General features: G+C 42.0%; 2 protein-coding genes across 7 annotated transcripts; one reads left to right on the forward strand and one right to left on the reverse strand.

The window, feature by feature from the left end:
• The first annotated feature begins 124 nt into the window (after nt 1–124).
• LOC310709499 (uncharacterized protein) lies at nt 125–12,874 on the forward strand. 4 transcript variants are annotated; one of them, XM_083509247.1, is made up of 8 exons: nt 125–2,342; nt 4,960–5,355; nt 5,635–6,045; nt 6,685–6,733; nt 7,474–7,577; nt 8,759–8,814; nt 9,884–10,002; nt 12,484–12,874. In XM_083509247.1, the coding sequence occupies exons 1-8, from the start codon at nt 2,285–2,287 to the stop codon at nt 12,500–12,502; spliced, it is 1,212 nt and encodes a 403-aa protein (XP_083365373.1). In that variant the 5' UTR covers nt 125–2,284; the 3' UTR covers nt 12,503–12,874. The 4 variants fall into 4 exon arrangements, with proteins under 4 accessions (XP_083365373.1, XP_083365371.1, XP_083365372.1 ...); XM_083509245.1 differs by lacking the exon at nt 12,484–12,874 and having other exon boundaries at nt 9,884–10,240; XM_083509246.1 differs by lacking the exon at nt 12,484–12,874 and having other exon boundaries at nt 8,762–8,814; nt 9,884–10,240.
• FANCE (FA complementation group E) lies at nt 11,780–27,515 on the reverse strand. 3 transcript variants are annotated; one of them, XM_083509231.1, is made up of 12 exons: nt 26,468–27,515; nt 24,112–24,356; nt 22,559–22,806; nt 20,682–21,339; nt 19,889–19,933; nt 19,661–19,720; nt 18,416–18,559; nt 15,792–15,915; nt 15,182–15,257; nt 13,922–13,988; nt 13,393–13,518; nt 11,780–12,407 (listed from the first exon to the last, which is right to left on the reverse strand). In XM_083509231.1, exons 2-12 carry the CDS (start codon nt 24,163–24,165, stop codon nt 12,291–12,293), a joined length of 1,719 nt encoding a protein of 572 aa, XP_083365357.1. In that variant the 5' UTR covers nt 24,166–24,356; nt 26,468–27,515; the 3' UTR covers nt 11,780–12,290. The 3 variants fall into 3 exon arrangements, with proteins under 3 accessions (XP_083365357.1, XP_083365359.1, XP_083365358.1); XM_083509233.1 differs by lacking the exon at nt 26,468–27,515 and having other exon boundaries at nt 23,941–24,375; XM_083509232.1 differs by lacking the exons at nt 19,661–19,720; nt 26,468–27,515 and having other exon boundaries at nt 24,112–24,375.
• Nucleotides 27,516–27,612: the final 97 nt, after the last annotated feature.

A 27,612-nucleotide genomic window follows, 5' to 3' on the forward strand; every position in this document is an offset into this window, starting at 1 on the left:
TCTTTCTGTTGCAAAGGGAGCATAACAATAATTACATGCAGAAAAAGAAAAGAATGGCTCACACAATATAAACTGCAAGAACTCAAAACAAATATAATAAAAATAAATTGTAGTATGAACACATAATAGTTCCTTGAGTGAATTTGAAACTTAAGTATGAAAATTATGAGCATATGTAAAAAATTACCCCAAAGGTAACTGCTGCATTAGAGATGGAATTGGGGTTAGGTTGTACACTACATCAGACCCTCATGTTCATGGGACATTTACATACACGTGCCCAGAGAGAAGATGTATCCTGCCACACCAGACTCACAATGGAATCCTGTTCATCTTTACTCAGAATTCCAAACCTAGAAATTTAACTTCTAGAGACTTTGGGGAGGGAGATGAACTCTGAAGAACACTTGCTCTAGCAAATCATGTTTACAGTGCAATCCTGTGACACAGTAATCTGAGAGTAAGTCACAGTGAACACAATAAAACTTGCTCCTGAGCAAACATGAATAGGAAAGCACTGTCACAAAACTTTAACAAGGCATCCCCAAGAGACAGGACCAGGGATGGTGAGCTGACAGGGACAGGGACAGACAAACAGAGATGCCCCTGGTAACTTGGGAAGGATGAAGTCCTTTGTCATGATTTGGTAGAATCTTGGAAGCTTATTGATGCATGTTATAAAATATACAGGTTTTGTGCACAACCTTGGGAACTCAGGTTCAAACCCCTTTCAGTCTTCAGGGCAAGGAGTCTGAAAGGTCAGGTCCATTGAATGTGGTGAACAGGGCAGCCCTACCATTAGATAGAGTGAGGCAGCCACCTTAGGCAGAAGCTGGGGGAGAGAAACTTCTTCCTTGCCTTTGACACCTAACATATGACCATCCTGTTATTAGGTTGGAAGGGCAGGCCAGTAACTGAGTAAATCAGCAGCAGCACTAAAGATTTCCACTTCTCATGGTCAGCTTAGGTCTTTTTGATACCTGGGTGAGGAACACTTCAACCAAATCAAAAGCTGACACAGATATCCAGAAATATCATGCTGAGCACCAACCTAGACCACTGGTACCAAAACGTATGAGAAACCACCCAACTAGAAAAGTTAACCAACAAACTCAAACTAGCAAGGGGACAAGCTACAGAAGATGCCTTCACCCCAGTGTTGTTCCCCTTTATTACATACACAGCACAACAAGCAATGACCTATCCCACCCCCAACAGCATACAAATCAATATGGCTAACCTGACCCAACACCCCGGCCCACCTCCCTCACACAAATAAGCCACACCGCAATCAACTGAACACAACCAACTAAGCTCGGGAACCCCTAACCTCTCACAATATCAATAAACACAAATAAATACATAAACAACCTATCCATGTGATGCTGACACAAACCCCGCTACAATAGAACAAAATAACAATGTCCCCATCTCTCTCCCCACTCCCCTTTTCCCCAACTGCAAGATGTCTATGACAAAAATGTCTCTCACCAAACATGTGAAAAAGACTATGACTTGAAAGTGGGGGTGATAGATGTACCGTTCCCTGTTTATCTGTCTGCTTTGTAACACAAAACCCCCCAATAAAAGCTAATTTTAAAAAATCATGCTGGGCACCAACGATGCTCATAGTTGCTGTTGTTTTGCTCACTTCAAAACTTGGCGAAGTGATGAAAGAACATCCAGCAATCAACATACTTTTAAAATGCCACAACCTACACAGGCCTGTAATATTCTTGGATCCATAAATAAATACAGATAAAGAATGATTGTGGGGATAAAACACAGCTTTAATAAATCATTACAAAATGGCCAGCACAACCATTTTTCTCAAGGCTTTATTCTAACATAACATGCCACAAGGAATTTAGGGGATTCCATCAAATTACTCTTTTCTTAATGTTGTGATTCACGCCCCATTTAAGGGAATCCAAATGAGGAGCTCTGTTACTACAACTCCTACATCTAAGCCTCCACATGCATGCAAATTGAGATGTGGTCACATCATATTGAGATGGGAAGCTGCAGAAAGCAGAACTGGCTTTATCAGTCGCTGCTTAGTCCACTGTCTTGTCTGGTGCGATGCATCTGGACAGCAACTGCCCACAACCCAAGTTGGGCAACTCTTCAGCACTAAAATTAAGAACATGTTTAGAAGATCTTCCCACAGCGCCAAACCAACTCTGCTGATCTGGGACAAGAAAAGGAACAGGCAATGACAAAGGGCATTTGCTTCCTTCCTGCAAGTGCAAATTGACTCATTCACTGCTCTGCAACCTAAACTATGTTCAGCTACAAGATGGAGGGACTCCCAGGTCTTCTGCTAAGGCTGATGCTGACAGGTAAGGCACAGAGGGAGACACCCTTTCATGGCCATCAGTACAGAACACACTAGTATGGTGTTGAATTAAAAGTAATATGTTGTTTTTGTAGTTACTGTTTGAAAACAAGAAACAAGTTTTGTTCCCATTTTTTAAATAGAGAAAACATACAATGTCATTTATACAGTCCCAGTGATTCACAAAATGAAAGACTATGAATGTTAGCCAGATTATAATTCTCTTGTGGGCAGGGCTGGATTTAGGTCTGATGAGGCCCTAAGCTACTGAAGGTAATGGGGCCCTTTAGGGAAGTTTTTAATATTTAATGCTGTATTGTTTTTAACACTTGATTGGAAGCCGCCTAGAGTGGCAGCGGAAACTCAGCCAGATGGGCGGGGTATAAATAATAAATTATTGTTATTATATTATCAACAGCTGTCCTTTGTCAACAACAAATTGTCATGGTTTTTTGTGTTGAATATATGCTATATGGTAATTTATGGACCTACAGTGGTACCTCGCAAGACGAACGCCTCGCAAGACGGAAAACCCGCTAGACGAAAGGGTTTTCCGTTTTGGAGGCGCTTCGCAAGACGAATTTCCCTATGGGCTTGCTTCGCAAGACGACAGCCCATAGGGAAATATCCGGGACAGCGGGGAAGCGCAGCGCGTCTTCGCCACTGTCCTCGGACCTCCTCCGAAGCTGGGCGGTGGGGCGGGAACGCCTCCTCCCGCCGCCGCCGGGCTTCGGAACGATGCTCCGAAGCCGGGCGGCGGGGAGGGAACACCTGCCCCCGCCGCCCAGCTTCAGAACGATGCTCCGAAGCCGGGCGGCGGGGCGGGAACACCTGCCCCCGCCGCCCGGCTTCGGAACGATGCTCCGAAGCGGGGCGGCGGGGAGGGAACACCTGCCCCCGCCGCCCCACTTCGGAACGATGCTCCGAAGCCGGGCGGCGGGGCGGGAACCTCTTCTGAAGGCTGGCGGGGGGCAAAAGTCTTTGTCCCCCCTGCCTGCCTTCCCAGGGGCTTTTAAATCGCCCCGGACAGCGGAGAAGTCCTCCGCTGTCCCGGGGCGATTTTAAAATGCCGCCCGGCAGCATTTTAAGATCGCCCGGACAGCGGAGAAGTCCTCTGCTGTCCCGGGGTTTTTTAAAATGCTGGGGGTGGGAAGAAAAGCCCTTGTCGTCCCCCCAGCCTTCAGAAGAGGTCCAGGGACAGACTGTCCCCGGACCTGGTCTAAAGGCGGTTTCCCTAGGAACGCATTAATTGATTTTCAATGCATTCCTATGGGAAACCGTGCATCGCAAGACGAAAAACTCGCAAGACGAAGAGACTTGCGGAACGAATTAATTTCGTCTTGCGAGGCACCACTGTAATAGGTATCTAAAGCCATTTGCACATAACAAAATAAGTATTTTATCAAAGTAATTGTTGAACTGAAATACAATTAAGAAGTATATTAATAGTGAAATAATTATTAAGCTCTAACTGTATGTAGGTTTTATTTTATTTGTTTTTTATCTTATATTTTGGAAATGAACATCCAGGTTTATTTTCTTTTTAAAAAAATTGGGGGCCCAAGAGAGTGGGGCCCTAAGCTATAGCTTATACATAAATCTGGCACTGCTTGTGGGAGTCGGACAGCAGGGAGACTGGTCATCACCACCTTCCTTTATGAACCAAAATAATCCCGATTATCTATTTCAGTTCATACTATAATGTCAGCGAAAGAGTCTGGACATGTAATGTGATTGAAAGGAAGGCTGTAGTGGTGCTTCAAGGAAAACAAAGGCAAAGGGTCTTCTGGTACCACAAGACTCCATTGTTGCTTTCTGCAGCAGATTAACATGATGAAGGGCTGCTGGTACCTCAGTGCTAGAATACATGCTTTGCATGCAGTCTCAGGATCAAGCTCTGGTGTCTCCACATGATCACCAACTACAGGGTTTTTTCTAGTCTACTTACCTAAGAGAGTAAGTCCTTAACTCTGTGGTAGAGCATAATTTGTAGGCAGAATCTGCATCTCCAGATGAATTTAATTGACTCACCTGAGAACCAGCTATGTAGCACAGCATACTTTGCATGCAGATAGTCTCCAGTTCAATCCCCAATATTTCCAATTTGTTTTAAAATGTTAGACTGCAGTGGTGGGATAATAATAATAATAATAATAATAATAATAATAATATTTATTTATTTATTTATTCATTCATTCATACCCCACCCATCTGGCTGGGTTTCCCCAACCATTCTGGGCGGCTCCCAACAAAATATTAAAAATACAATAAAACACCAAACCTTAAAAACTTGCCTAAACAGGGCTGCCTTCAGATGTCTTCTAGAAGTCAGATAGTTGTTTATTTCCTTGACATCTGATGGGAGGGCATTCCACAGGCCAGGCACCACTACTTAGAAGGCCCTCTGCCTGGTTCTCTGTAGCTTCACTTCTTGCAGTGAGGGAACCACTAGAAGGCCGTCGGAGCTGTATCTCAGTGTCTAGGCTAAACGATGGGGGTGGAGATGCTCCTTCAGATATACTGGGCCGAGAGCCATTGTAGGCAGCACAGCATTGAACTAAATAGACAAATGAAAGATCAACATTATTTTACAAAGTGCATTTTTACTGTTATTCTCCTAGGTCTTCTGGTGTCTGCCAATACTTTCTCACCTTCAACACATGGAATTCCATTCTTCGAAAAGCCTAGCAAGCCCGGAAAACTGGAAGAGGAGATGAAGGTGCAAGGAGACTCCCTCAGCATAAAGGGCTTCTGTTCACAACAAAAGAAAGTCTGGTGCAAAGGAGATCTGCTGAAGGAATGTAACCCTACAGAGTCTCCTAGCCTCTCAGGCCCAGGGTGGAAATATCTGACTACTGAGCCAAACCAGAGGGTTGTACTACAGGATCTGAAAAATGGCTGTTTTTCTTTTCTGATGTCAGCTCTCCAAGTAGAAGATTCAGGGATATACTTGTTTGGGATCACTGATGGCTTGAATATTGCCCCATTAAGAAAAATCAAAGTCAATGTTCGAAAAGGTAAGCACATGTAGGTAACTAGAACTAGTTTCTGTGGTAGATCAGGGATGATCAAGACACACGAGGGCGCGGGGATCACGTGATCTAGCTTTTCTGGGATTGTACCATAGTGTCAAATTTAATCCCCAGCATTACCCATTTAAGAAGGTAGGTTGCAGTGCTGAGAATGACCTCAAGAGAGCTACTGACAGCAAGGGTGGACATTACAGTACTGGGATAATGGGCACGTGGAAGGTCAACACTGTTTTACAAGACATACTTTCACTGTTATTCTCCCAGGCCTTCTTGCACCTACCAATACTTTCTCACCTCCAACACCCGATGTTCCATTCCTCAAAAGCTCTAGTAAGCCAGGAAAGAGACTAGAAGTGGTGATGAAGGTGCAAGGAGAGTCCCTCAGCATAGAGGGCTTCTGCTCACCACAATATTTGCAACAAGAGGGAGTCTGGTGCAAAGGAGATCTGCTGAAAGAATGTAACCCTACAGAGCCTTCTAGCCTCTCAGGCCGAGGATGGCAGTATCTCACTTCTAAACCAAGCCAGAAATTTGCACTACAGGATCTGGGAAATGGCTGCGCTGCTTTTTTCACAACAGCTCTCCAAGTAGAAGATTCGGGGATATACTGGTTTGGGGTTCGTGATGGCCTGAACATCACCCCTTTAAGAAAAATCAAAGTCATTGTTCAAAAAGGTGAGCACATGGAGGTAACTGGATCTAGTTCCTGTGGTACTTCAGGACTGATCTAGATCACATGGTATAGTCCTCTTTGGAATGTAGCAGTTTAGTTTGCATATAACTGAGTTCACATTTGATTATTCTTCCAGAAATAAAAAATGCCTGTCAAGGAAAAATGCATTCTAGCATAGCCTTTGCCCTTACTTGACACTTTTTTAAATCTCCAAGTAGATTGTTTTTTTATCTGTGGAAGCACCCAAATATGTGATTATCCCATCTAGTTTGAATCTGCATGTGCAGGTTCCCCATCAGTAAGAGCTGCATAGAGTTTGAGATACACCACCACAGCCACAACTGGAATAAGAAAGCAATGGCTCTTTAGTTGAGACAAATGGTAACAGCATCAGTGTTCGTAAAAGGAAGCTGCAAAGACAGTGTTTCAAAGATCAATATAGGAGGCCTGTGTTGTTTGTTAACGTATTAATTATCATGCTAATAAGGGACAATACTCTGGCTTCTCTTCAGATCGTATAAATCGTTCACATTTTACTAAAGAGAATAAGGGGCAAAAGAAGGCAAGTTAGCAAAACCTGAATGCACCTTGGAAGAGTTACAATAAGGACAAAAGTTTTATTTCTCTTCCTTTATTTTCAGGGCAGCAAAATTACGGGACTGTGACAGAAACCAGTGAAAATGAACAAAGGTACCAACATTATATTATTTTTAATTTAAAGGCAACTGGATTAGGGATTTGTGTTTGCTACAGTATCTATTCCTCCCACAGCTCTATACTGTATTGCAGTTGGGTCCAAAAAAATTATGTGAACAGAGGCAATTACAGGATTTGACTTTTCCATTCAAATAATTATATTATGGCACTTCCAGAATTTTATATCCTCTACAAAAAACCATGGTATGATCATCTGCATCTAACATGCAGTCTGCATGTGCCTTTTCTCTGCTACACAACTGTGCTATAAAACCTTGAGCTCTTTGCATACTTCTGTCTGACTTTGAAAGCTAAACAAACTTTATTGTCAAAATAAAAAAATTCCTTCCAGTAGCACCTTAAAGACCAACTAAGTTAGTTCCAACTAAGTTAGTTCCAACTAAGTTAGTTGGTCTTTAAGGTGCTACTGGAAGGAATTTTTTTATTTTGACTATGGCAGACCAACACGGCTACCTATCTGTAACTGAAACTTTATTGTGTACAGTACGTGTAAATGACAGTCTAACAAATATATTAGGTACCTGTTAGCAAAGCCCATAGGATGACCTTAGGCCAGTCAGTATATCCCTCAGTCTAACTTACCGTAACTCACAACGCTATTGTGAGGATTAAATAGGGGCAGGGGACAATTTTCACCATCTTGAGGAAAGGTGGGGTTTAAAATGTAATTAATTAATAAGCAGGTTTAACTAATGCACTATGGATTGTTTCAGACTTTATCACATTGTCTTAGTCCTGGTTTCCATTGCGGTTGGCGTAACAATTATTGCAGCCTTCATATTAGTTGTCACAATGCTCATCAAGAAGAAAACAAGAGGTATGATTTTCTTTTGTTTTTCATGTAGCCCAGCCATTTTAAAGATTTCATTACATGCATAACTGTAATAGCACCTGACAGGCATCTAAATGGATGGATTGGATTTGAATACAGTATTGTGCAGTATTGTAGCATCGAATATGGTCAGGATTGCACACCTAAATGGCTTCATCTGAACAGACTGTGTGCTTTCATGTCAATATTTGCCTTTCTAAATGAAGGCCGAAAAGTCTCTACAATATACAAAACAGTAAGCGAATCTGAGGCTCTGCTCAACAGAAATTCGCAAGCATCAACTGACTACATCTCATCACTCCCTCTATGAGTTACGTGCTTGTGCAATGCACAAATGCACCAAGTGGCAAAACATCTGACATTATCCCACTCTGTGGCATGATGGGCTTTGGATGCATGGGGGATGCACATCACCACCCATCTCAAAACATTCATCCACATAGCTGTCAACGTTTTCCTTCTTTTAAGGGAAATTCTCTTATTCCGAATAGGATTCCTCGCAAGAAAAGGGAAAAGTTGACAGCTATGTTCATCCAGTACAACACCTTACTTCATGTGACTCAATAGCTTTTACACTTCCCACAGTCACCTTTTAAGCAAAAAGGTTTGACAAAACGACTTTCAACGATGCCATTTCTTCATAGCTCAGAGAAAGCTAATGCACTGAATCCATGTCACACTGTTGGCAATCAGTAAATACAGTGGTACCTCTAGTTGCGGACTTAATCCATTTCGGGGTGCTGTTCACACCCTGAAAAGTCCACAACTAGAGCACCTCTTCTGCACATGTGCGCGGCGTGATTGAGCACTTCTGCATGTGCGTGAAGCACGCAGATCGCTTCTGCGCATGTGGTAAACCCGGAAGTAAACACTTCTAGGTTTGCTGCATTTGTAAGCTGAAAGTCCATAACCAGAGCGGAACACAACACAAGGGATGACTGTATAAACAGAACCATCTCACATATTATGCAGAGGCAGCCAACGAATGTACATTCAACAACGAGATGCAACTAGTCAGTTGTCTGATGAATGTATCCCTACATTTCGCCATCTTCACATTTTTAAGGTGTACACTTACGTCTTAGTGTTCAGTTAAAAATTTAACATGTGAAGTGGCGCACAGACAGGCACATTTATATACTAAAATGAGACTCTCTTCTTAATAGCAGCAGATGACCTGAATTTTGGTGATAACCCAAACTGTAGAATAATAACATTCCAGGTAAGAGACCATTTCACAAGTTAGGAGAAAATCTGACCATGGGCAGTTTCTCCACTGTGGAAATATAGTAATCCTGAGCATTATCATTTCCCATAGAAAAAAAAACCACCTTCAAATATGCTTTGCTAGATTATCACATTCAACTCAGATTTTGCAATCAGATCTATAGGGATCCTGGGCCACATTTGGCATCTGGACTACAGCTTCCACCTCTTTCTGGGGGATAAGAAAGAATCCATGTTGTCATTCCATTTCCTGAAAATATACAATTGCCCAAATATACAATATACAATTGCATGACTCTAGACCCAGCACTAAGTTGCAAACCAGGCAGTAACCTTGACTGTGAATGCCATGTTGAAAACTTTAGTAATATACAACTATAATTCATTCTCAGTACTGGGTATTTTATATGGTCTATGGGAAATGCATTTAATTCAGGCTCCCTTGGCACCAACATTATGTTTTTTTCACCAAGTAAAGATGCATTTGTTTTTCCAGGCATTTAGGTGATTTTTGATACTTTTATATATGGTTTGCTGCTGGTGGGACTATTTTTAAATGGAATTATGTGTTTTTGCTTTCCTTAAAGGTTTTATTTGCTTTTAAATTGCATTGTTCACCACCCAGACACCAAGCCAATTCCTATTCCTACCCACCCACCCTCACTCCCAGTTCAGTTACACTCACAGATATAGCATGACTCTAGACCAGGGCAGAGATGCCATGGGCATTCTACAGATTTAACTATGTCCCCCTCCCACTTAGTGGAAATGTGATTATAGGATTATTCTATTAACCATTTTCTGCTTAAATGCCTATACTGCTGGGCTATAAACGTATTACTACAAAAAATTACTATTTATCCTAGCAGTAGTTCAGTTTGTCTTATTTGAAAGAAGTCTGTCAGAGCCAGTTTGTATTTACACATTTTAAAAAAGATAGAAACCCTTAACAGATGCAGACACAATACCAGAAATGGGAATCTGGTCTTGGAGGTGAAATAAGGCTGGCATTTAAGAGTCTATTTCCAAAAAAACAAGCCTTTTTGCTTCTTATCCATGCTCAGATACATGAAAGCACTGCTACCGACAATCCTTTGGACAAAGAAACAAACGCGGTATACGCCATATTGAAGAAGCCAATGACAGAGGATGTGACATATGTCAACATGAAGTTCCCATTAAGGTCAAGTTTCAACAAAAACCCCAGTGAGCTTTCCTCTCCAGGAGAGTGCTCTCCTGGTGTGATCTCTTCAGGATCTGTGAAGTATGCAAATATCATCTTTGGTTCACAGGTTCCACATACCAAGGACTAAAGACAAACTAGATGTATAAATTCTAGATCTCCAATTGTGAAATTCAATTCTGAAACAAAGGTGGAAGCTGCATTGGCTGAGAATTAAAATTAAAAGCTATTTTCCAAAGGCCCCATTAACCTCTTAGGAATGTTGAACTAATATTCATTATTGTAAGACCTGATAGTGGACCTGCTACTAGCTTTTAGATCAGCCTATCCGGAACTTGTATGCATGTCAGTTCACATGGGCAGGTACTCCCATGAAAGTAGCTTTGACCCTATGAGATGGAGACACATTTGCTTGAACCAGTCTGTGCACAGGAAAGCAGCCACCATCTCTAGCAGTGAATAGCATGGATGCAAAAATCAAGCTACAGTGGTACCTTGGCTTACAAACACTTCAGGTTACAAACTCTGCTAACCCGGAAGCAGTTGCTCCGGGTTGCAAACTTTGCCCCAGGATGAGAATGGAAATCACACAGCGGCGGCATGGCGCCATTAGCGAAAGCACGCCTAAGGTTAAGGACAGTTTCAGTTTAAGAACAATTTCGGGTTAAGAATGGACCTCCGGAATGAATTAAGTTCGTAACCCGAGGTACCACTGTAATGTGCTTTTGCTTTCCCATCATACCAGGCTCCCAAGTCCAGTTCTCATTCATGTTATGAATGGTTTAAAATCCTGTTGTTAAAAATGTAACAGGAGTTATAGCATGTAGTGCATGTATGAATAAGTGCTCTTTGTATAAGAAAGCATTGGACCATTTTTTCTCAACAATTGGACAACAGCTTACAAACCTGGGAAGGGACAGGAGATATTCTAGTTAAATGGTTGTACTTAGCTTTTAAGTTGTGAACATCTAAGGTCAAACCTAATCGAAGCACATTCTGTATATTTAAACACACAAGCATCCTTTTTTTCACTTGGGGGAAGAAGAGTAAACAGGTCCAGTTTTATCTCCAACACTGGAAGTATTTGAAGATGTTAACGGCACTTGTGAAGAGCCATGGGAGACCCATGGCAGGGAAGTTTAGTACCCTGTACCCTAATACCATTGTTGTTGTTGTTGCTGTTGTTAATTATTTTGCTAAGCTCAAGTTGCATCCCCATCACGCCCTTTGAACATGACAAAGGAAGCTTTGTGCTTAACAATACAGAACTTACCTCTGCTGCAACTACTTTGGCCCTAAGCAATAACTGTTGGGCAAATGCCCAAATAACCTTTTATCTTATACTTAAAAGTGTAGTAAATATAGTAGTCTAGTGCTTTATGTTGATTGAATTACATGAGAAAACATACAAAGGCATTAAGGTCTCCTCATATACTTTTCTACTCCTCTTTTTTGGTCACAGCTGATTTTTGGGTGGGCTGGTGCCCCATAGAATGAGGGAAATGGTTACATGGGTCACATCTAAAATCCATGCTGCAGTTAGAGCATCAGCCAGCCTTTGCCTCCAGACATGGTCCCCCCCCCCCCCGAGTGGTGTGAAACGGTTCATGATCCAACAGAACTTGTTGGAAAAGTGATGTAGTTCATAAATACCAGCTTTCAGGTGTGTTCAGTTTTTTTAACCAGGCAATTCAAGTTGCTACTTAGACGACTACAGCTGCACTGACTATACCATGGACCAACTCCTTGTGGGCTTTTCATGCTGAAAGATAACAAATTAGTTAACTGATTTTTATCTGTCACTGCAGAATTCACACAAATAGCCAGATCATGGAGTGTTTATTTTTTATGGGGGGGGGGGTAAGTTATTTCATACTACGGCTACCCTAGAGGCATCTTTATCTCCAACCCCGGCAGTTCCAGCAGTTATTGTTCTCAGGAGGCACATCCTTGCCACAGGAAAGCGACAAAGATATATAAAGCTCCCTATTTGCATGAGCTTCCAGTGTTAATGGCAATGAAAGAAGTTTCACTTCTCACAACTACTGATTGAAAATTGCTTGGCAATCAGGTACACTCCAGATATACTCCAGACAATGTGCACACCGTTTGTTCAGACAAATCCAGCTGGCTCTTATTGAAAGACAAGAGAAAGAGTTAACATTTGAAAAGACACAGGTCCTCTTTGATTCCCCAGCCTCTCAATGGGTCTTTAGTCTTCTCCATCTTAAGGTTACCAATACTAAAGAAAGGTCACCTTCTAGCATTATTCCACATAGGAAAGGAACTCAGCTTTCCTCTTTATTTGAAGGCACTCGCTTCAGTGCAGCCTGAAGAGACTTCTTCAAGATTGTTCTGTTGAGGTCCAAGGCACAGGATAAGCGATGCTGATGGGCCAATGTAATCTAAAAAAGAGGACAAAATGTAGCTGCTTAGCGCATGCTGGTAAAAACCCATAACCCTTTTGCTACATTTATGCAGGTTGATCCCACTCTCATGACCTGCCCCAGTTGCCTAGATTGTCTACAGTAAACACACAAGTTGGAAGGACAAAAGAGGATTTTGCAAGCCCTTATGGTGGCTTAAGAGACTTAGACTTTGAGCATGGAAGAATGGACAATCACTATCTATTCCACAATGGTCTGAGGACCTCACTACTCTGGCAACATTCAAACATATTTCATATAGGCATCAATTTCATGTGGATAGCTACTGCACATCTGGAGGGTTTATATAAACTTGTACCTTTAATTTCAGATTGGTATACTGACTGTGGTCTATGATTATTTGCATATCATTGAATTCAAAGCATGTTAATTGACCAAACCCAACATGGATATTCCCATCATGCATTAATAAAAAGAAAGTCACACGTTGTGGTGCCATACTCTCTAAGAACCTGGGAGTGGGGATTGCTATTTTGCTACTATGTCTTAGCACCAAAATTATCTATGTCAGTTCTGTCTTACCAGCTTTTTCAACCAGGTTTTCTACTCAGCAAAGAAAACATGGAGGATCGCCCACCCTTCTCTCTCTGCCCCAACCCCTGTCACCACCCTGCCCACATACAGTAAAATAACCATACTTTTCACGCAGAGAAACATATAAAAATACTGTAAGACTAATTCTTGTAAACTCAGCCTAATGCCCAAACTTCATTATCAGGCTGAAGGAGCATCTGTGTTCTGCTATAGGAATAGAGGCTGCTCAGCACTTCGGATAATTAGGTTCACAATCTCAAGAGGAAATTCAAATGTATGCTGGAAGGTAAGTGAAAGAAACACTACAGTACACACTATCACAATAGAATAGGAAAGCTCCATAGAAATATTTAAGAAAGCAAGCTGCCATTTTTCATTTCTTTTCAAGCGCCTGTTGCAAGTAACTCACACTGCTTTGGTATTTCGTCAACACTGTCAGAACCAGATTTGCATAATGCATTGATGTGGCAAATTCTTGAGCCATCTGGCAAAGATTCAAGACCAACATGTTGAAGAGCTCAGTGGATAACACTACCTGAAAAGTGAAGAAGATAAACAAGGGGGAAGGGGTGAGAGAGGCAGCCTAAATATTAATTGCCCTTGCGTACATTTTAGTTGTTCAGATAGACTCGGTGCAAGCCATACTGGACAAGAATGAATTAGCACTAGGACAGTAAAATGTTGCTCAGACAGAGGCTTCCTTAGACACTAAAAGAAACTAGTATCACAACTAGCTTTGCACTACAGTTTGAGATGCTGGCATTTACTTCAATCATATTCAGCAAAGGTGCTCACCATGCTGTCAAGACAAAGGACAAAAGTGCAGGCAGCAGAGAAATGGCAAAATGTTAGTTTGGAGAGAACAAATTCTAGTCTCCATTGCTACCCAACTAGTAAACTCTATATGGAAGCACAGGAAGACTTATATTCATAGTCACCTGTCTTCCCAGCAAAGAATGCACAGCTACGAGGAGATCTTCTGACCACGGCATTTCTATAATATGGCTGCAAAGAAAGGCAGAGGAGGGAGAAAGATAACGAAATTATATGAGGGGTAGTCTTTATGCCACTCACTAAGGCTATTCCCTGACTCAAGAATATGTTAATTGTCATGTGGTTAATAACAATATTGCAGTACTGAAAAGATTTCAGGTCTCTTCTATGGAGCAGTGGTTAGAGAAGATGTGTAACATTAGGGCTGCAACCTTTGATTAATGGATAAAAAACAGCTCAAGGGCATCTCTAATTAAATGAACAAGAAACTTTTAATAAAAGTTATTTTTAATGTAAGTAATGAAAACTGCAGATGGCAGGCAGCATCTTAGGTGCACCACCTTAATTTTCACAAAGGACAGAAATCCCTCTAAGATTGCTCCTACTGTGACATGCATGTACCATCTAACAAACAAAAGTACAGTGGTACCTCGGGTTACAGACTCCGCTAACCCAGAAATAGTACCTCGGGTTAAGAACTTTGCTTCAGGATGAGAACAGAAATCACACAGCGGCAGCAGTGGGAGGCCCCATTAGCTAAAGTGGTACCTCAGGTTAAGAACAGTTTCAGGTTAAGAACGGACCTCTGGAACGAATTAAGTTCTTAACCCGAGGTACCACTGTATACTTCTCCCCTGCTCAACTATTATTTTAGTCATATGCAAATTTATGACTATTCATTGATTTTAAAACATCTTATTAATCAACTCAGGTTTCTTTAATCTTAGTCCTAGAAAACATATAAAAGTAAAAGGTCCACAGGGAAGACACAGGATGGCTCACCAGATGTTGGACTACAACTCCCATCATTTGTGGCTGCTGGCCATGCTAGCTGGGGCTGATGGGAGTTGGAGTCCAACAAATTCCTCTGTTTTAGTCAATTCTTTTGAATAGGAGTAAGAAAACTTGTGACTGTTATTTATTCATTGTCATATGTGTGATAGTATGGAGGGACTTTATAATGAAAAAGCAGAAATAAAAAAAGAGATTGTGTGACATGCAGCAAGTGCTTAGGTTTGCAATGTTGCTCTGCAACTTATGTTCATTAGGGAAACACAAAAACTTCCCCAGTATATAGTTTCATATATCGGAAGGTAGCAACTGAGAATTCTAGAACACCTTGACACTCATTCCCGTCATTGGAAATCAAATCCTCTTTCATGCAATTCCTGTATTACATTTCATTTTACACTAGGAGAATTTACCTGAATACCAGCCTCACATACTCAGGCTCCAAACACTCCTCAATTAGTTTGCACACCAGCTTCATCTGCTCAAGGCCTTCAAAAGCAAAGATACCAAAAATTTGCATTTTATATATTTTTAAGGGGCTAATGAGAACTTTGTTTTCAGAAATCTGATGATTTAGCTAAATTGTGGACATTCTTATCTGCTCATTTCTTAAATGCCAGAGGCTGGTGATTCACAAGTGTCTTGTACTTTACTGCCACTAGTTCTGATTCTTAAAAAAGTAAAATAAATGTAGTGCCGGCATGCCTAGAACCTGTGGGCTATGGGTTCCCCACTCCTGTCGCAAGCAGTAAGATGTAAAAGCAGGTCAATTCTCTCCCTCCAGCCCTTTCCATCTGATACTCAGCATTCTGTATCTCCTGAGGCCTGCTCAGCCCTCAATAGGCTCTTGAGCCCTGCACCCCTTTTCATGTTCTGTTTACCAGAACATGTCAGTATCACCCTGTTTCTTAGAGGTCCCATTTTCCTCTCTAATCATGCTACCGCTCAACCACTCGAGTTCTCTATTAGAGAGAAGGATTTATGCCACCTCTACAAACAGAAGCTCGGGCAAAATAAGCTCACCTTTCGCTGGAGCCTGTATAACTGAAGAAATCAAGGTACAACAGACTGGGCGAGAATATTTGGAGCAGAACATCATCAGGGCAGTTGTAAGAGGCCAGGAAGGTGGCTCAGTCAATGAGAGAACCTACAGACCAGAAGCAGCAGGGAGATAATACTGTTGGATCAGCAGCAACCTTGCATACTTTGGGGATACAGAGGCAGCTATAATTCTGTTTTAACAAAGAGTGAAAAAGGCTGATGGGGAAAACAGACAACCTTCTTCAGGTTGTTTTGCATTTAAAATTGGATGGCAACATGTCATACGAGATGAGCAGCTCAAAATGCAAAACACATCTACAGGAGCTGTGTTTCCGCTATTCCACTGAAGGATAGAGAACTCAAGTTATGGATAATAGGTATACTAGTGATCATTGTCCAATTACCTACAGATCAATAGCACCCAGGCAGTCACCATCCCTTGCCGCAGGGTTGGGCCAGCCCTGGTAGCACCAAAAATAATTGCAATCCTCTAGCTATTGATATTTGAGAATATAATGCCTCACTGGTCTATAGCAATCTCCACTCAGCTCAAAGTATTTTCAGTAATGTTCATATCCTCATAGGAAACTATGGCATCTGCACTCAGAGTACCATAGAGCATGATATTTCAGGGTGGCTGCCACTCATTAAAAAATGAAAACTATGTTTGTAAGCCCCAATTTTGGTATAATATTGTTGTGGTTTTTTGCCAAATAATTTCACCTGGGAGTGCAGTCCTAGCTTCCCAAAGTTAAAGGATGGGGAGAGGAGTTAGGATGGCGCATAGTCACCTTTCTACAGGCCACTCTGGGGGCTCTGTGCTAGTGGGTAAAAGGCTACTGTCAACAAAAAGCCCCCAAAGGGGACTTTTCAGCATGGAGCACTGACAGCTTTGTATCCACAGGATGCAGGTCCCTGCAGAGCTGTGCCAGCTCTAGACAACACAAGCAGTAGGCTTCTAATGTGATCGTAACAGTGAATCTGCCATGCCACTCCATCCTGCTTCTCCCAACTGTAGGGTAGGTTTGCTTTGTGCCTTACTTACTAAATGAACTGCTCTTTTTAAAACACAGAATATGGCAGCAACAACAACAACACAGTCGTACCTTGGCTCCTGAACACCTTGGGAGTGGAACATTCCGGCTCCTGAACAATCCATAACCAGAAGTGAGTGTTTTGGTTTTCAAATGTTCTTTTGGAAGCCGAGGTCCGACAGGGCTTCCAGTTGGCTGCAAGAGCTTCCTCCAGCCAATCTGAAGCCATGCTTTGGAAGTCGAATGTTTCAGAAGTTGAACAGACTTCTGGAACAGATTCTGTTCAACTTCCAGGGTATGACTGTAATAATAATTTATTATTTACAACCCGCCCATCTGACTGGGTTTCCCCAGCCACTCTGGGCGGCTCCCAACCGAATTAAAAAGACAATAAAACATCAGACATTAAAAACTTACCTAAACAGAGACACACAGGTTTCACAGCCCATATCAGCATCCTAGGAAAACTGTCTGTATAAAAGGCTGCCTGCATCCATCATCGGATTAGCTGGCTTCCCTCCACCCACCCAACCTGACCTTTTTCTGCTCCTCAAACCACTTCTGTTAGGTTCAATGGTTGGCTCCCCTAGTCCTCACATTTCTCCAGCATTTCAATCCTGATGCACAGATCTCTGTTGCCTATTCCTGACTTAATCTGCTGTAAACACTTGAATTAACTGGCTAATTTAATTTCTCAAAAAAATGAGCATGAATGCTTACATTTAAACTCATAGGTGCATATTTAGGACAAGAAACAACATGTATGTGGAGCAGGGATAATAGGCTGCTGAGAGAGGAATGCAATATTCTTTAGCACCAAGCTAAGATATTTCCACAGGAGACACAAGTGTAGCAGTCTCCTGGTTTATTTATTTCCTTTAAAACCATGAAAGGCAGCTGTGAAAGGCTGCAATCAAGAAGAAAAAAGGGATTGGGGTGGTGGCTGCTCAGCTCTTTCTTCCAGATTTTTCCCCACTCAATTCCTCCCCCACATGCAAATCTGCCAGAGAATATAAAAAACTTGAGACTGTTATATACCTTACTGCTTTGACTTAGGACGGGGCAGGAAATATATGTGCTTTATATAGTACAACTCCATTAAAATCTATAGCCCCTGTTAAAGGAGAAGATAAAACTAGTTGATGTTTTATTATGCATCCTACACTGCAGATCCTACATTAAGCAGACGATTGGATAAAGGTCCTTTCCAACCCCATAATTCTGTGTCTGATGGATTGTTTACTTTCTATGCCACTTAAGATATTAAAAATATCTCTAAGCAATGCACAGAAAACTAAAGCAACAACAGACAACTTAAAATTTTACAAAAATACAGTTACATATAAAAATATTACATTAATACAAAGTTGCTATTATATATATATAAATATATATATGAGCAAGAAAGTATTCCCCCCCCCAAAAAAAACATTTTTCAGGGTAGTAGGCCTGGAAGATTTCACTCCCAAAAGAACTGGAAAAGACTCTACCATCCATAAGGTAACATTACACACATCAATAAACCACTGAAGGAGGTTTCTTCTTCACCTGATTTATATTCTCAGTACTTACCCGAGGTAGAAAGAGCTTTTCAGCAAAAACTGCTGCATTACTATAGCCAAGATCAGGTGAGAGTGCGACTAACCAAGTGCAGAAATGCAGAAGTTTGTTTTCTGGGCACTCCGAGAGCTGCAGTAATGAGCACAGAACTTCCAACTAAAGGAAAAGAGGACATGAAATATTACCCAATAGTCTGTTTCCCAAATATCACTAGTACCTGGGCAGGTTGGTTTCAGCAAGGTTTGGGAATATAGTTACTTGGGAAGGAGTCTCACTAAGTGAGTTAGTTAATTAAATTTCTTAAACGCTGTTTAATAATAAGAGTAATAATAATAGTAATAATGTGTCTTACAATGGATACGGGGGGGGGGATTAAAAATCACATTACAACTTGCATAAAATAGTAAAACCACCCCATCCTCACAAACAAACTAGTGGCTACAATGCTGAAGGGGACAAATGATTGCCAGCACATAACTCTGGTGCTCAAAGGCTTGCTTGCACCAGCTGCCCACATATTTGTATTACCATATTTACTCGAATCTAATGCTCACTTTTTTAGCCAAATTATGTTGCAAAAATTAAGGTGCACATTAGATTCGATGGCACATTTACATTTAATACTTTTTTGTGTTTCAAGATTCTGAAAATTGAGGTGTGCATTACATTCAATGGCACATTAGACTTGAATAAATATGGTAATTTACAAGACCCTTAACAACTTGGGTTCGGGATACCTCAAAGACTGCCTTAATCTCTTGAATCCTTGCCTGATCACTGAGGTCTTCAGGGGAGTCACCGTTAGTGGTATCCCACTGCTTGGATGCACAGCTCATATCCAAAAGGAGTCATACAATCAGTATCGTGGGCCCAATTCTGCAAAACTACTTTCCTGTTGAGGTCAGACAGACTCCCTCCCTGTTGAACTTCCAGAGCCTACTGGAATCTTTTTCTTTTTAATTTCAGCAGGCATTTTAACTGAGGTCTAATTTTATAGTTTAACCATTAAAAAAAACCTTTTCTGTATTGTATTTCTTGCACAGCAGTAAGAGGCAATTGTAACCAATTAGAGAGGATTGTAGTTAAGCAGTATATAAATGGTTTAAATAAGTAAATAAGACAGACATCGTGAATATTCAATTGGCATAAGGACATTTTTTTAAAAAATAAAATAGATGCATTAAATGGGACTTAATTTCAAGTAAACCTACTTAAGACCAGGCTGTAAATTACTTACATTCATTTTGCCCTACTAACCTGGCTTGGAGTACATTCATTAAAAACTTGTAGCTCAGACGGCGCAATCCCACCAGAAAGCTAAAAGTCAAATGGGGGGGAAAGACAGATAACGTAACAAGGCAGGGTATGAATCTGCTTCTCCTTAAAATGAAACTACTCCAACTGAACAGAACTTTATTCAAGGGGTATATAAGGAAGTCTGCTAGGGCATCTGCCCCAAGCAGAAATGCGGTAACAAATACTTACATCAAACTGCATCTCTAGAAGTTCTTTTAGTTTTGGTACATGGTCCTCAAATACAAGAGAAAAATGGTTAAATCATTTATGTGCTTCAGAAAGTTGCACACTCTGAACAACAACAAGCAACACATCAGCTAATAATATACTGACAATATTTTTATAACACTATACTGTTTCAAAATTTATAAACAAAAGACATGTGTGTATGGAGTCACAAAGTAATAAGAATCAAATGTTCCATGAACAGGAATGGTAGGAGTGGTAAGTCACTGTCAAAGATCTCTAAAATGGAGGCAGAATGCCTTTCCACAGTCAATATCCTACAAATATGAGATGACAGGCGCTCCAAACGTAGCAATAGGGTGCTCTGAGTACAGCAGCAGACAGAACAGTTCTTCCAGGATAATGAACTGTTTCAATGATAATTCTTCAACCAGCTCAAATCTCTTCACATGGGGAGCTTCTCAGGTAGGCTGAAGAATAATTATCTAATTCCTCCCAAGGTGAGCTAAGCCTGGCAGAACAGCATACTCTATGGTCTTAACCCCTTCATGCATTAATTAGATTTAAGCATGTTGTTTATATGAAGCTGGTTATCCCACAAAATCTTCCTGCAATTGCAAAACTTGTTCCAACTGTCCAAGGGATCATTCTGTTGTCAAAGGGGCCAATATTTCCTAACGGGCATTAGCGGATGATAAATGATACTTGTGAAGCATCCCTGGTAAGAAGGGCTTATGTTCCATGTTCGCACTGCTAGTTTGCCAAAGAAGGAAAAGAATCTAATAGTTTTTCATACCTTGATATAATCAGGGACCTCGGCTGCTGTGTCCTGTTGGGGACTCCAATTGGCAACTTTTGCTTCTTCTGCTTCCTCCTTTGGCCAACTTTGATATACATCATTGCTTGTGCTATGAACACCTTCATTCTCAGACACCTCCATCATGACTTCATTCCCTGTGTTAACTCCAACTCCCTGCATTAGACCATGTGGTTCACAAAGTTCTGTATTCAATTCAACTTCCAGTCTGGACCTCTTCTCCAGCACCTTTTCTTCAGGATCCAGTGGTTCCTCAGCTACTTCCTTATTTTCCCTTATCTGAGGCACAGAACCAGGAGCATCTCCAGTCCATGCTATGTAGGGACTTGCCTGTTTAGCACACCAGCTTAATTTCCTTTCTAATCCGGGTTTGCCGCAACTAACTTTCTGGCAAATATATTTCAGCTGCTGCCGACATGAATCAGATAGTAGGACTGGCATCACAGAGCTATTCTCTTGCACCCTCACTTGTAGTAAATCCCTCAATCTCTGCACCCATGGATCAGGGCTGGGATCCTGCCTAGCAGCTTGAAGTAGGTGTTGGAGGCATGCTTCTGGCACTGTAGACTGTACTGTAAGCAACAGGGAAAAGAGGTTTCTTTGGCACAACACTGGAAGCAGCAACAGCAAGGGTTTTCTGAAATAACCATTTGGAAGAAGAAAAGCAAGATCATCACCAGGGAAATACGATAACTCTATAGTAACATAGGAAGTACAACTCAACATGCAGTACACCTGAATATTTGGTGACATTATACTGGGTTGAATGTTGTTATTACTGTTGCTTTATTGCTAATGGTTTCCACCTGTCTTAATGGTGTTTGTTATTATTTTGCCGTTATAAAATGTTGGGATTTTATATCCATATGATGGAAACTGGATTATGAGCATCTGGCCCTAAAACAAAGTGGAGAAATTGTGGCCCTCTAGTTGTTGCTGGAATCGGGCTCCTATCAGCCCCAGCCTGAATGGTGAAAATTTGATCAGCAGCATCTGAAGGGCCACAGGTTGCCCACCTCTGCCCTAAAATACATTCTCTGTGTTGAGTAGTCCTTTCCCCTCAATATATAGTCACTTTCTAGCATGTTCTGGATGTGTGCTTTTCTGTCACATATGGGGGAAAGGGAGGAACAAGACCCAGCCATTATATGACACCATAAAATATGGTATTATATGAACATATGAAGTTGCCTTATATGAAGCTAAACCATTTACCCCAGTGTTGTTCATTCAGACTGTCAGCAGTTCTCAGGCAGAGGGCTTTCTGAGTTCAGCTAACAGAGATCTTCTTTTACTGAAGATGCTTCAGAATTAATATTATCTATGGAAATCCTGTGCTGTACTACTGAGCTATGGTTCCTTCTCCTTTGTAGATACAACCTTGGTTAACCTGGGGCATAATTTTAACAAGTGTGTTCAGGTTGTCACTTCTAGATATCCAGCAGCATTAGGATCCAAAATTTGAATACAAGACCAGAATACTGAGAGGCTATGAATGCAAGAAAAGAAAATGACGTTCCAACACTGCATATTATAGGCATTACTATCTGCAAATTATACTTATTCACCAAAACAATCCAGAATCCAGTACGCATAAATTGATTTTTAAAGCCACACAAACTTTCACCCACGCCCAGAGGACCAGTTCTACCATCTTTCATAACCCAGATTGTCTGCTAAAATCAGCAGGGATAGAATACACATCTCAACACAACCTTTTCTGGTTCTGAGCATGTCCCCCATCACTGAAGCAAGTGTCAGATGCTGCATGACTGGGGTTTTTAGGACCTGAAATAATTCTGGTTTATGAGGACGCTATGCCATACTTTTTAAAATGAGAGATTTGAGCAACTCACAAGGTGAGGGTCTTCTCAGAGCCTGTGAGGACGGGCTCTTGAGAACACAGAATCTCTGTGAACGTCCACCAGCTGAAGTCCTGGCTTGCTCCTTGCCCAGACAGGGAGCGCTGAAGAGTGCGGAGAGCAGCCAGGGCCCCCCAATGGCCAGACATCAGTGTGCAGAGGAGGAGACGAGAAGCTTTATCAAATCGTTGCAACCAAGGAACAGGCGGACCATCCATGTTGATAGCACTGTTGATCAAGCTCTAATGAATATAAAAAGCATACAAAACAAATCAACGGCAGAACTGGGATGAACCCAAGAGTCACCTGGTCTCGTCCTAGCTTTTCAGACAAGTATTTCTTTCACAATCAACAGCTCATCCTTAAATCGTCATCCTGTGCTTAGAATATATTAAGTGCTTTGTAAGTAATAATAATACACATCACAAGTGGTGGGAGGAAACAAGATGCACTACCACAGTGGGACCCACAGAACTCCAGGTTTTGCAATGTTCTGTATTTCACCTATAACGTTTTCGAACCACTATACATACACGATAAACTAGTACAGTATCTGTCTGCAGGCTCACAATCTACTAGAAAAATACAAAAAGAGAAAAGGAATGAGGAAGAAGAAAGCAAGCACTGCCATCTTCTGCAGAAGCCCTCCTAGTTATGCTTACTAAGTGATGTAGAACTGTACTCTGCACATGCTCAAAAACATTTATATACACACACAAACAAACACACATTCAAGACTGAGCACAATCAATCCTTAGCTACGAGGTATTTCCCACCAAGTATTTGTCTTTGTCAAATATTAAATGAAAAGTTGTGATTCCTCAAGACAAACCCATTCTAGAAATTTGGGGGTTTGACAGTTTCCTCATCTTTCCAAGAGCCATGGGACTTACTCATAAAGACTGCAAAGCTATTAATGAGCAAACCAACAAAAAAATAATTTCCTCTCAGCATACTCCCAGAACACTGAAGCTACCTACAATAAGTAATTCTTTCTGTAAGACGATTCTGTTCTTGCTGGAGCCTGATCATAAAATCATGGAAGGGCCTCCAGAGCAGCCTTTCTCAACCAACCTGTGGGTCCCCAGAGAACCGCTGCTCTAGAGTCATGTAGTCCAACCCTCTGCAATGCAGGAATCTCAACTAGAGCATATATGCTCTTGGGTCGAATAATGGGGGGGAAACAGTAATGCAGTAACCGACACTATCTTTTAAACTGCATTTTTGCTTTGTTGCCCGAGTGAGAGAAGCCCCTTAGCAGAGGCGCCGCTTTCCTGGTCAAAAATTTCGATCCACTGGCGTCCAACGGAAAGGTAAGTCCAATCGCAGCCGGGATGGAGGTTGCAATCCTATTGAGTAAGCATGTGCACACTTACCTGGGGAGGAGACCCATTGCACTCAGCGGGGCTTACTTCAGAGGAGACACGCACAGTAGGGTCGCGCTGTAAGGCTGCAATCTGGCGCACATTGGGGAGTGAACCTCACCGAATTCGATAGAATTGAATCCTAAGAGAAGTGAGAAAAGGGTCAAACTACGCAGCAGCTACCTCTACCGGTGTGGCCCGGGCGAAGTCCTGCTTGGAGGCGCGTCCCTCTTGCATCTCAGCCGAGCCGCTTCTTTGGAAAGCGCGCAGGCCGGAGTCCCCGCGCCCTTCTCCTCCGCCTTCCTCGTCTTCCTTCCCGCGCTCTATTTGTGCTCAGAGACAATGTCCAATCCGGCGGGAGGGAGGCGGGCCTAGCAGGCGTCTCACGGCCCCAAGATATAGGAAAAGTGAAAGAGTACTTCCCTCTGCTGCCCACAGAAAAAGTGAGAGAGTACAGTGGTACCTCTATTACATATGCTTCAGTATATACTTCACTCCGCTGCAGAGACCCGCCTTCTTTGTTCTCCACCGGGGCGGAGCAGAGAGCTAACCATTGAAAACAGCGGAAAAACCTTCCTCTCCCCACAATAAAAGAGAGTTCCTGCTCTAACTGGTCTTATTTCACGATAGAAAAAAATAATAAATGCCAGTGCAGTTACCTATCCACGCATAATGGAACCACAAGCAAAAAAAATATCAACCCACCACTTTTATTCTGCCAGGGGTTTTGCCGATGTTCTAAAGGTTGTGTTTTGCCTGAGGACTACCTTTGTTTGCTGTTTTCAATGTTGCATTTGTGAATCAATTCCACTTGTCGTGATTTAAAACTGCGGGGGAGCGCCCTGGCGGTGTGTAGCTTACCTACCTGCAGCTCAGCGGGGACTGAAGGCCTGGTTGCAGCAGAGCTGGAGTTGGGCGCAAGGGAGACACATAAGCCGCATCCTGGCTTATGTTGTGCTTGGAGAACTTTTGGCTAGAGTCAAACTAATGCCAGCCTCGCCTTTTAACTAACAGTATGAATGGTGGACTACACTGCAGGGCTTGTCTAAGCAGGAGGGCCACCCTGCTCAGAGTCACGAGTCTCCAGAATTCTCAGCATTGCCTCATGCGAGCCCCCAAACCCTGCACTGCACCCTACTTGGCACATGCCCATTGAAACTTGGGATTTGGATGCTCCCAATTGCAGAGCTCCCCAGCTTGCCCATGAGATTTTTCAGTAAGTCGCTGGAGACTTTATTGCTGCAAGGCATAAGGTGAACATGTAGCAACACAGACCAGGGCCTTCAGTAGTTCAGCTGCTAGCAATAATTACTCAGCTTGTAACCTTGTTCATTTAGGCATCATTTGCAGAAGCATTTGCTGTTGTGGCATTTAATACCCACTGCAATGATTGTTTGCTGTTTGAATTATATACATTCTATCTCTAGGAGTACATTTGCCTTTTTGTTTTCATTTTGGGAAGAGCCTGTAATGTAACAATACACCTCCCTTTCTGTGTGCAAATCAGAAACTACCGCCAGCAGAAAGTGGTTGTAACTGCAATCATTTATCCATGTCTTTTCAGCAAAAAACCTTGCCTTCTAAACAAATATACAGCGGTACCTCGGGTTACATACGCTTCAGGCTACAGACTCCGCTAACCCAGAAATATTACCTCAGGTTAAGAACTTTGCTTCAGGATGAGAACAGAAATCATGCAGTGGCAGCACAGTGGCAGCAGGAGGCCCCATTAGCTAAAGTGGTGCTTCAGGCTAAGAACAGTTTCAGGTTAAGAACAGACCTCCAGAACGAATTAACTACGTAACCTGAGGTACCACTGTATATGAGAGTTAGGTGACGTGTTGGTGTCCTTTCAATAAAAGTTTCTTATTATGCTGTCTTTTTCTCCTATACATGCACAGTAGTAGTTTCAAGGAGTGTCCCTTTATGGGTCTAAGGGACACAAACCATGCTATCCTATGCATCTTTCTGCAGCAAAGTCACACTGATTTTATTGTGAGCAGGCGTACAATTGTGCACATCCTTAATTAAAATAGAAGATCATGTTTGATGCAAGATTTTAATTCTCCCTTTCAACATATGAATGCCAGTCCCTAGTTTGTCTTTATGAGATTAGTTACCATGTGGAAACCTAAGTTTGAGAGCCAGTGTGGTGTAGTGGTTAAGAGTGGTAGTCTCGTAATCTGGGAAACCGGGTTCACGTCTCCGCTCCTCCACATGCAGCTGCTGGGTGACCTTGGGCCAGTCACACTTCTCTGAAGTCTCTCAGCCCCACTCACCTCACAGAGTGTTTGTTGTGGGGGAGGAAGGGAAAGGAGAATGTTAGCCGCTTTGAGACTCCATAAAGGGAGTGAAATCCAATCCAAACTCCTCTTCTTCTCAGTAAGTCATACACTTTCCTGTTTCATGTACGTTTACTCATATGTAATCCTGTTTCACTATTTTGTTTTGTTTTGGAGAAGCAACACACACCAAGAGAATGCTTTAAAAAAACTGAAAAACAAATATTTAAAATTAAATGTATTACAGTGAAAATAACCTACATTGCTTATATATACGGATCTCCTGTGGCGCAGTGGGTCAGTGCATCTGGCTATTAACCAGAAGGTTGGTGGTTCAAGCCCATCCAGGGTTGGCTGTGGGCAGGATTCCTGCATTGAAGGGGGTTGGACAAGCTGACCCTTGCAGTCCCTTTCCAACTCTAAATCTTGGAAATCCTGCAGTGACACATCCTTGGGATTCATGGTCTCAAGACAAGCAACTGCTTTCACCACTTGCTTAAGTTTAGAAACTAAATTCTTCCACATACAGCCTAGCCCATCCTCTGCATAGCTGGGGGACAGATGAAATGGGATTGCTTTCCAACAGGGAAAATTTCAATCAGAGCAAATTTAGTACCATCCACAAGGCAGGACTTGGTAGCTGCCATACTCAAGTAGCCGGACACAATTTAATTATGTGTGATTTACAGCTTGCCTATCCAAACAAGTATTGTAAGCCTTGGTGATGTACTCACTGGAACAGGTTTTGCATGAACCAAGACAAAACCTGATAGAGTTATTTGGGTCAGGTTATGTCATGGGTTTGAGTGCTGTAATTTAGTACTGGAATGATCTCACTAGTACTACTGGAAAGAATCAAGGACATGTTTTGCCTACACAGTGGAGGACAGAAAATGGTTCTTCAGCATTTAAACATTCTGAGTGTCAACGTAAGCATCTTAGAAGAACCCAGACACTGGTGCAAGCTGAAGCCTTTATAGGTTTCAAATAGTCACTTATTTATGGAGGGTGGTCACAAAAGAAGAAACGCAGGGAGAACAGGCTGTAATCAGCCAAAAGCATAGGTGGCCTTCAGGGGAAAAAACGTCTTACATTAGCTGGAAGTACCAAGTCTCTGGACTCAGATTTCAGGGTGGGGGCAGCCTCTATTGACTACATCAGATTGGAGAATGCACTGACAAGTTTGCATGCTTAGGAATGTTGTTTGAATGGCACTAAAATTGCACTCCTTGGTACTTTCTCCACAGGCCAAGAGAGTGATACCCCTATGCCTAGCAGTGTTAAATGTTACCATCCTGACAGTCATGTAGCTAGAGATGTGCAATATTTTTTCGGGGGACAGGACGGACCAGGATACTGTAGAAGACAGAAAAAAAACTGAATATATTTGTGTTCATACACT

Source organism: Podarcis liolepis, assembly GCF_965112155.1.
Source record: "Podarcis liolepis genome assembly, chromosome: 6".
Classification (NCBI taxonomy): domain Eukaryota; kingdom Metazoa; phylum Chordata; class Lepidosauria; order Squamata; family Lacertidae; genus Podarcis; species Podarcis liolepis.

Excerpts from the sequence above, each read along its gene's own strand:
- LOC310709499 (XM_083509245.1), top strand. The coding sequence starts at position 2,285 with ATGTTCAGCTACAAGATGGAGGGACTCCCAGGTCTTCTGCTAAGGCTG. Across the intron at positions 6,734-7,473 it reads ACCAGTGAAAATGAACAAAG|ACTTTATCACATTGTCTTAG; the intron begins GTACCAACATTA and ends GGATTGTTTCAG. Across the intron at positions 8,815-9,883 it reads GTAGAATAATAACATTCCAG|ATACATGAAAGCACTGCTAC; the intron begins GTAAGAGACCAT and ends ATCCATGCTCAG.
- FANCE (XM_083509231.1), bottom strand. The coding sequence starts at position 24,165 with ATGCAAGAGGGACGCGCCTCCAAGCAGGACTTCGCCCGGGCCACACCG. Across the intron at positions 22,807-24,111 it reads CCCGGGCCACACCGGTAGAG|AGCTTGATCAACAGTGCTAT; the intron begins GTAGCTGCTGCG and ends TATATTCATTAG. Across the intron at positions 15,916-18,415 it reads AAAAGCTCTTTCTACCTCGG|GTTCTCTCATTGACTGAGCC; the intron begins GTAAGTACTGAG and ends TCTGGTCTGTAG.